Source organism: Morone saxatilis, unplaced genomic scaffold, assembly GCF_004916995.1.
Source record: "Morone saxatilis isolate NCDOM2014 unplaced genomic scaffold, NCSU_SB_2.0 Contig8, whole genome shotgun sequence".
Lineage (NCBI taxonomy): Eukaryota > Metazoa > Chordata > Actinopteri > Moronidae > Morone > Morone saxatilis.
In genome coordinates, this window is record NW_023340257.1 from 18,231,761 (window position 1) to 18,240,640 (window position 8,880).

Genomic DNA, 8,880 nt, shown 5'->3' on the forward strand with positions numbered 1-8,880 from the left:
AGCTCTGTGCCACAGAGGAATAAGCTATATTTGGTTTCATTCATCAAGAAAGTTGAGAAAATTTATTTTAGGGGCATCACAGATAACTAAAATTAAATTTCCCATGTAAAAAATCTAAATATATTGCTCAGATGAATAATCATCAGCACCTTGTGTCATGACCTTTTTTTCTGTTGCCAAATGTCCCCTCTCATTTTGGCAATCAGAATTCCTGATTGCACTCTGATCCACAAATTGAAACACATTTTGAAAAAGTACTTTGCTACTAATTTTAATAATGACTCACACTTTTGTAGCTCTCATTCAAATGTGTTCTCACAACTAATTTCATTGTTGGCATTTAACTGAGCTGAACACTGGAATCTGATTGGCTCCAAGTTCACAAGTTTTTTCTTTCTAGAGTTGTAAGCCAGATTTGAAATCTCCACAGCAACTGATTTTCTTTATAAAAATGAAATGAATGCTAATTAGAGGTTCAAACTCACATATTCACACATTACGCTTCAAGCTACATGCCAATCACACTGTCTTGAGAACTGACATATTTAATTCAAGACTCAGATTTGCTTCCCTTTGGCTTCTCTTTTTGTCTTGCATTTTGCAGTGATCAATGATTGGAAATAATCTTCCCTTGTAAGACATTTACAGTCAAGTGGGCACCAGAATAGAAAGTTTGTTGAATTTATCCCACAACACCCCCTGAAGGCTTAACAGTGTGTTCTGGTGTTCTACATTCACCCTCTTCCACTCCGCTCTCAACACTAATTGGACCAACACTAACTCACATGATCCACATAGACCGGCCGGCTGCACTGATGCTGTAGCTACATACACTTGGGTATATGCTGAAATCATACTGTATCACGTAAACACCAGATGCTGGCTGGGGAAACCTTGCCAAGTCTTTGTTGAAATCACGGGAAGGATATTTGGGATTTCTCCTGCAAGGTCCAGTGTGCGCCACTTTGGATTTTCTTATGTGGGCAAAGGAGGGAATAGTGTGACATTTTAGTGCATTTGCTTCTTGGCTTTCTTAGCGAGAGTTAGACCATTAACTTGCTTAGTACAAAAGCAAAGGAAGCACGGAAACATGTATCCTATCATTATGAGGTAGACATTTTTGACCCATATTGCGAGCCTTCCTGCTTGTTCTCATTCATTGCAAGTCAAATATAAACATTTTGTTTTTGCCTCATACAGACCCACTGGGGTTAGACTACATATCAATGTATCGTGTTTGGGTCAGGTGACGTTAGGGATGGGGATTTATAACATTTTATTGATTTCCAATGATTCTGCTTATTGGTCTGATTTTTTATCAATTCAAAAAGTATGCCTCCAGGTTTTCAGTGTCAACACAACTGTTTTATTATCTAAGAGACTAAACACAATGTGGAAACACAGTAGAAAAAAGGCATGTGACTCAGGTGTACAAAAGCTCCACTGTTTGATCGTTGTTTAATTTGGAACCGGTTCTCAATTCCCATCTCGAGAAATTAGAGAATATTTGTACAGCTTTCATTTTCATTTAGGTTTTCTCAGTCAAAGAAAAATTCTGCTAAGCCTACCTGCATAGCACTTATATTATTATAATATTTAATTGGTACAGTAGCAGTCATGTAAAGGCTGTCAAAATACATGTCATTCCTGAACTTTAAGCCCATGTTTCATAGAAAGATGTTTTAGCACTCTTTCTTTGTGAAATGAAGCCTGGCTCAGACCAAAGGTAACAGAATCTGACTACCAGCAGCAACTCTAAAACGTACTAATTAACATATTGTCATTTTTTCAGTTGAAAAAAATACATTTGTAGTTTTACGGAGGGTTGTGGCAGGCTGTTTCAAGAAACAGTCAAACAAGATATGACATGTTAATTAGTGACCTTTAGATGTGTTGGTAGTCAGATTATTTTACCTGCAGACAGAGCCAGGCTAGCTGTTTCCAGTCTTTATGATAAGCTAAGCTTATGGCTCCAGCCTGGCCTTTACTTTAGCTAACAGAAAGAGATATGACAGCAGTGTCGATCATCTCATCCACATAACTCTCAGCAAGGAACCAAATAATTATATTTCCTAAAATGTTGAATTATTTCCTTTAACATGTGCAGGATGTAGCAAAGAAATTGTGTCCTATTCGTTCTTCTTCTGCTTCCTCTGATATGACATGAACATGACATTACACTTTGCCCACAGTTTCCCAGCTTCACTGTCTCATTACCAAAGGTTAATGGAACAGCTGGACCTTCCAGCGTGACTTCGCCTGCTCAGCAGTCCGGCACAGTCAAACCTTTGTAAAGTTTTTCACATTTACCTGCTTTGAACCCATCCCGTCTTTATTTTTTTCAGCACATTAGCACATCACTTCAGCCCATTAGCACAACTCTGACACTGTTTATTCAAAGTCATCATATTCCAAGAGTCTTCATGTTCATGTGCCTGCCCTAAATTACAATTGGTCCATCAATTTTTCATGATTGTGCTGTCTACTAAACTTAATGTATAGCCCACAGACAGACTCATATGCATATTAATTAGAATAGAAATGACAGGACAATTATTCTTTCAACTGAGGACAAAACCGACCAAAATGTTGAAGCCAGTAAAAAAAACACATTCATCCTGACAGAGATTTCATGCCTTTAGCAGATAAGTCTGAAATAAACAGAGCAAGTTTTAATGGCAGCAATACAAATGCTGCTTATAAAAATGCATCACAACATGAGTTGACTTTAAATATGGTAAGATACAGCAAAATATGCAGCGTCAAGAGCAACATAAGCAGCAAGTGAATTATAAATTCCTGCTCTTCACTCCTGTTTCCCCACAGCTATTAACATTATAGAGGGCAAAGCAGCTGGATCCAAAGGTTAATGTCCACACCATTAGAGAGCGACAGAGCATGCGTTTATCCCAGTTGGTTTAATTAAATTACATGGAACTCATAAAAGGGGGATTTATCCTGAACATACAGTTGCTGCAGTCCTAATGGAGCACTACCTTCCAGCTCAGCTGATTTATCCCCATCACGTTTCAAAGTGGGTCGTCTTGTCATGGAGTTTTTCATGGCCTACTTAACAATCCAGGAACTTGTAATTAGATCATTTGTCAAACCAGCTGATTACTTTGCTTGTTATTTTTTATGGTGTACAGGAGAAGACATCTAGCTTTTCACTGGGTCACTCAGAAAATCATTGATCTTACCCTCCCATGAGCACATAAACTGGAAATACAGGCAGCCTGTGCTCTTCAGAAAGCTGACATGAAAAAATAAGCTAGTAATGTAGTGTGTGGGCAATAAAACAAATCCAGTCCTGATAATAACTAATGGCACTGTGGACAGGTAAGCTTGAAAATCACAACTGTAGTACTTGTAAGCTTTAAAAAAATGAGATAAAAAAAATGGTGATTAGACACCCTCTAGTGGAGGATCATTACAAAAACATCACAACCTCAACACAAACTTTTATCCGCTGTGCTTCCAAAGCCAAGCACATCAAACCTCAAACTGAAGGAAATTCCTGACAGTATGAATTTGAAATACTAATATTCAAATTGAACAGCTCTACTTTTTGTACGATCTACATTCCTCCAGTTATAAAACAGCATATGTGTGTGTGCCAGTTATACTCAGTTTGATAAATTAATCCTTTTCATTTCCTTTTTATTCCCACACTGCATGAAAGCTAACCAAAGCCTTCTTGTATGTCAGGGACTGTTTCATGTGGACTGTGAAATGCACTCTAACATAAGATTGTAGTTCATGGCATGCAGAGTATACTTTGGATTGCAGGTGAGTGTCTGCGGTTGGAAGACACGACCTCTTGTTTCATATCTTGCAAGCTTTAATAGTAAAAACAAATGAATGATATACACACAGCAATCATTCATTTCTGGAAATGTACAAACTTTCTCAGAACAGTTGCCACAATATAGATTATACATTATTACAACTGTTAAAACTAGTAGTAAATAAAACAAATCCCCCTGATATAATGCAGGCTTTACAAACATAAAAATAATGCAAATAAATAACTAAATTTCCCTGCTCATTCTTTTGGTATCATTGCATTTCATGTTCATTTCATGATACCTTTGGATTTCTGTCATGACCAACAGAACGCACACTCATTTTGTAGATGGAATTTAATTAATAACACATGCGTTTCTACATATAACATGCAACAGGTCAGCTCTGGCATGGACAAAATAATCTATTAGAAATTTTTACAAGGAGTGCAATCCACTGTCACTGTGTCATCCATGTTCCTAATTCATATACAAATGTAGATATTTATTTATGGCCTATAGGTTAGATAAATAAGACGTCTGAGTACTTGAATCAAAGAATATTTACTCACTGACAATAAACCAAATTTAATGTGAGACAAAAAGGATTGAAATCCTTAGCCATGATCTTTTGCTTTGACTCTGTAACGCTGTAAGTTAAAGGAAAAGTTCGACATTGTGGAAAATACACTTGCGATCAGAACATAAATGCCAAATTATGTCTGTAAGATAAACTTGTAGCTGGAACCAGCAGCAGATGAGCTTAGTTTAGTGTCAAGACTGGAAACACAGTGAGCCTGGCTCTAAGTAACTAAGAAAGTTCAACTACCTGAACTCCCAAAGCTTTAATTAACACTTTATATCTTGTTTGTTTAATTCATTTGTAAAATTGAGAATTTGCTGTTTTATAGGCAGTTACTGTATGCACCGACTATTACTTCTTGGAGGAAGCAAATAAGTATTTCACAAAATGTTGAACTTACTCCCTCAAGTGACAATTAAATTTCTTTCTTTTTTCTTTCTTTTCTTTCTTTCTTTTTCTTTCTTTCTTTCTTTCTTTCTTTCTTTCCTTTTTAACATGCAGTGCATCACAGCAGGTGCATTATTCAGACTTCACCTTCCATAACGTCTAACAGTCTGTGAAGGATTGGAAAGAAACATTAAGTGCTCCAATCAATAGTTTGATTCAGTAAAGCAGAGTCCTACATACATACATTATGCACCTCCACCAGTATGTGAATGTCACCCTGTCAAACTCGTTATGTCATTTAGCCTGTGCTGACCTCTGTTCATCAACATTATGGGCTGCTGCTAGCTTAACCGCTTCAGTTTTCGATAAAAAGATGTGGCCATCAAAATGGCTGCCATCCCTATCACAATGAGGACAGCCACAGCGATTCCCAGGCCAACAGACGCGCCCTTGCCATCAGACTGGCCACCAGACAGTGCTGTGCACAAATGAGAGTGACACCATTATGGGATGTTTAATTCCAGCACACAACAGAAGACATTATGACTTGCTGCAGATAAGAAATGCTTTTCATTTCTGGAGAAATCTAATTAGTAAAAACTTTGTGAATGGCTGCTCTCATGGCTGTCAAGTTAATAAATAACATACTTACCCTCTTCTTTTGAGAGAATGGCTGCAAGGAAGACAATAAGAGTCAGTGTTTCATTATGAGAGATTATATCCAAAATATTATATTTGCCAAAACATTGGAAAAATAAGCAGAATGGAAAAGTCAGAAAAAAAAACAGAGTCAGGTTAGCTGTTTCCACCTGTTTCCAGTCTTTATGAAAAGCTGAGCTAATTAGCTGCTCGCTGTAGCTTCATATTTAGCTTGCAGACATGAGAGTAATATCAATCTATCTCACCTCAGCAAAAAAGCAAACAATAAATATAATAAAAATATCAAACTTTTCCTCCAATATCGCTTCTTCTGTTTTCTCTGTGGTGTTTATTTGATGATGTCTAACCAAGATTTACATTTGCTTTATTAAATCTACTGGTGGCTATCATTACAGCGTGCAGATCTTTAGTCTGACTCCTGTTACTCATTTGCACAAAAAGGAAGACACATAGGGGACATACAGGTCTCTGTCTTGGCCCTTATAGCCACTGTGAGCACCGAAGGCTCAGTGATGCTCTCCTGGACAACCGTGGTCTCCACACTCCTCCTCTTCCTGTTGCATTGCTGCGGATTAAACCAGACAAAGAGACGAGTTGATGATCTGACTGGTGGAATTGGGGATTTCTGCTTGAAATGCATGCGCTGCCTTCCTACCTTTAAGGTGCTGCAGGTGCTGCGCTCACAGAGTCGGGTGATGCAGTGCAGATAGTAGATGGAGATGGTCTCATTCTGCTGCTCGATGAAGCGGAATGCCGGGAAGAAGAAGCGGGCCTTTTGGCTATCCCCGTTCTCCAGCATGGTGGTGAGCTGATCTATGGAGCACCTTTCAATAGAAGGCGAACCTCACAAGTGCCCCATTTGCACACATACAGGCATACAGGCAGTGTATTAATGATAGAAGGGCAGGGAAACGAAATCAAGACTAGGGCTCCCTTTAGCTGTGCTGCACTTATTGCACGGAAGAGGAAAACCTGTAGATATGTGTAAAGGTTTAAATTTAAAGCTAGACTGCTGAACCGAGAGACAGAACCAATCTACAATCCTTAAAGGACTGGAAGAAATCCACAAGTTACAATTAGTAGGCAGCTCACGCTTTTTTTTGACAGAATTTCTTTAGGAGTTTTCGCGACTTACGAGACAAACAGATTAAAGTAGGTGGAGTTGGAGGGCTGCAGATTCACCGAGGCGTAGCACCGGTCCAGAAGAACAAAGTACCTGTGGAGAAAGAATGAAGCCCCCAGCACCGAGTCAGAGACTACAGATCACAGGTAGAATCCTAAGATTTACAATCTATCAACAGTCAGGTGGTTGAAGACTAAAAGAGATGGGAAATGTCTTGTTTTTTATCTAGAGATTGACTCAGTTTCCACACCAGCCATTCATATATTACCAACATCCAGGACCGACATTTATCAGACTGCTAAAAGTCAAACTTTTAACCTTAACTTCTACTCACAAACTTCAGAATAAAAGATGTTTATCACATTTCTTACAACTGAAAAATACTTTTGTAGTTTAATTGATTAAGAGTAGATACTAAAATGACAGAGACAGATAAGCACACACCTGCTGAGACATGTTTTGGAGTGAATGTACAAAATCACAATAGGGAAGCTTTTTGGCCTATTATTTTTATTAGATTCTTTTATAGGTGTGCAAACAACAAGAACAAAGCTGCCACTGATTGATGAACAGTCACTCTTGGGGTCCTCCATTGTCTATATATATATATATATATAATATGCCAAGGGGTGAGAACCAGAGGAGCATAAATGACATTTTGGGAGAAAATGAGTTATATAAAACTTTAAATGAAACCTCTTGAGCTCTTTCTACTGCCAAAAGGGCACATGTGAATTTTAAACCAATGCAGAGTTATTAATCAAAAAGCAAATAAATGTATTTAAAAGATTTTTTTTTTTTTTCAATAAATGTAAAAATATTGTTCATTAATTATATTGTCTTCCACATGTTTATGAAGTTTTAATATTAAAGATTTGATTCAATAAATAAATTCAGGACAAAGTATGGACATTTTTTGCTTCGGCTCTCCTGTAAAGTTGGTCAACTGTCACTTAATGTCACTCTGGATCTCACCCCTCAGTGTTTTTCTTAGAAGTTAAATCTGAGTCCATGTGTGAACTAGACAAAGAAAAACCCACACAACGTCAATGGTTCTTACTGGGATGTCAAGTTGGATGCAGCCACTTGCACGTAGATGTTTGTTCTCAGCTCGACACCCAGGCGTGGCAAGACAAGGGGCGTGGTGTAATTTATATCCTGGCAAAGGAAGAAAAGGTAAAAGAAAAAAAAACATTATACAAGCTCTTACATAATATCAGTCTTCTGGAGTTACAGTTTATGTCTGTGACAGGCATATATGATGTATAGTATGTGAGGAAGGTGTAAGGTGGCACCTGGTACAAGGCCATGCTGAGGGTACTGATGAAGCTCCCATTGTTGTCCTTCAAAGCAATGGAGGAGGATGACCTATGAGGAAGAAAGAAATGAGGTCACACTTGGCACGCAGGTGAAATGTTAGAAGTGTTAATGTATGTTTTAACCCACATGCTATGACTTACACATCCACCTGGGTGTTGTTGATGAGATACTCCAGAGGATAAGCACATGAGTAGTAATACTTGAGCTCAGCGTTGTAGGTGATCGTCCCGATGGTGGGGTCGGAGGATCGGACCACCCCGCTGACGTTGACCGTCTGGATGTTGGAGAAGTCTGAGAATAATCCCGTCCCTGGTGTGCTCGTGGTCTAAAGAATTATTTAACAGAAACATGATTATTTCAGAAATGGTTAAAAATAAATGTCGGCCAGCGTCTCCGGCACAGCAGGCTGCAGTGATGAAACTGCAGCGAGAAAGTGGAACAACTTTCTCACTCTCAGAAAAGGAGACTGGTGGAATTGCGTGTGTCTGTGTTACAATAAGTCAAGAGTAGATTGATTCACCTCATGTATGTCTTGGTGAAATTCTCCTATTTCTACCCTGAGTGCTCTCTTTTTCACTTCTTCTTACCTGACCTAATACACAGCACTTAGATAGCCTTTTAGTTTCTTTAATCGGCCCTAACTTAGCTTCACAAGTCCCAAGAACGCTATCTCTCATGACTCTCTCAGGACACTTCACTGATGCAATACTCACCAAGAAGTTACTCCCACAGGCGTTTCCTTCTCTGATGGGGAAGCTAAATCTCAGCACGGGCGGTGCCACCGAGGTGTCCAGCGTCCCATGACAGTCCGCATTGTCCCAGATGCGGTTGAGGATCAGTAAGCTCTTGTTGTAGCCGGTGTAGATAACCGGACAGATTTGAATTGCCAGGTCAATGGCAGATGTGCCACACACCACAGCAATATCACTGTATTCTGATGGTGATAAGATGACTTTGATAAGATGAATTTCATAATAAAATTTAAAATTACAAATATATCTATACAAATGGAATACAATAGT

At 38.6% G+C, this 8,880-nt stretch overlaps 1 protein-coding gene across 1 annotated transcript in view; it reads right to left on the reverse strand.

Annotated features, from left to right (window-relative positions):
* Window positions 1–5,096: 5,096 nt before the first annotated feature.
* The window catches only part of si:ch211-229d2.5 (zona pellucida-like domain-containing protein 1), a 4,093-nt gene continuing 309 nt past the window's right edge, over window positions 5,097–8,880 (reverse strand). The window contains exons 2-10 of the mRNA XM_035680506.1: window positions 8,572–8,792; window positions 7,999–8,183; window positions 7,834–7,906; window positions 7,599–7,696; window positions 6,551–6,631; window positions 6,071–6,239; window positions 5,878–5,980; window positions 5,408–5,428; window positions 5,097–5,233 (exon numbers count right to left, since the gene is read on the reverse strand). Coding sequence (XP_035536399.1) covers window positions 5,097–5,233; window positions 5,408–5,428; window positions 5,878–5,980; window positions 6,071–6,239; window positions 6,551–6,631; window positions 7,599–7,696; window positions 7,834–7,906; window positions 7,999–8,183; window positions 8,572–8,792 — 1,088 coding nt within the window. The remainder of the gene's footprint in view (window positions 5,234–5,407; window positions 5,429–5,877; window positions 5,981–6,070; window positions 6,240–6,550; window positions 6,632–7,598; window positions 7,697–7,833; window positions 7,907–7,998; window positions 8,184–8,571; window positions 8,793–8,880) is intronic.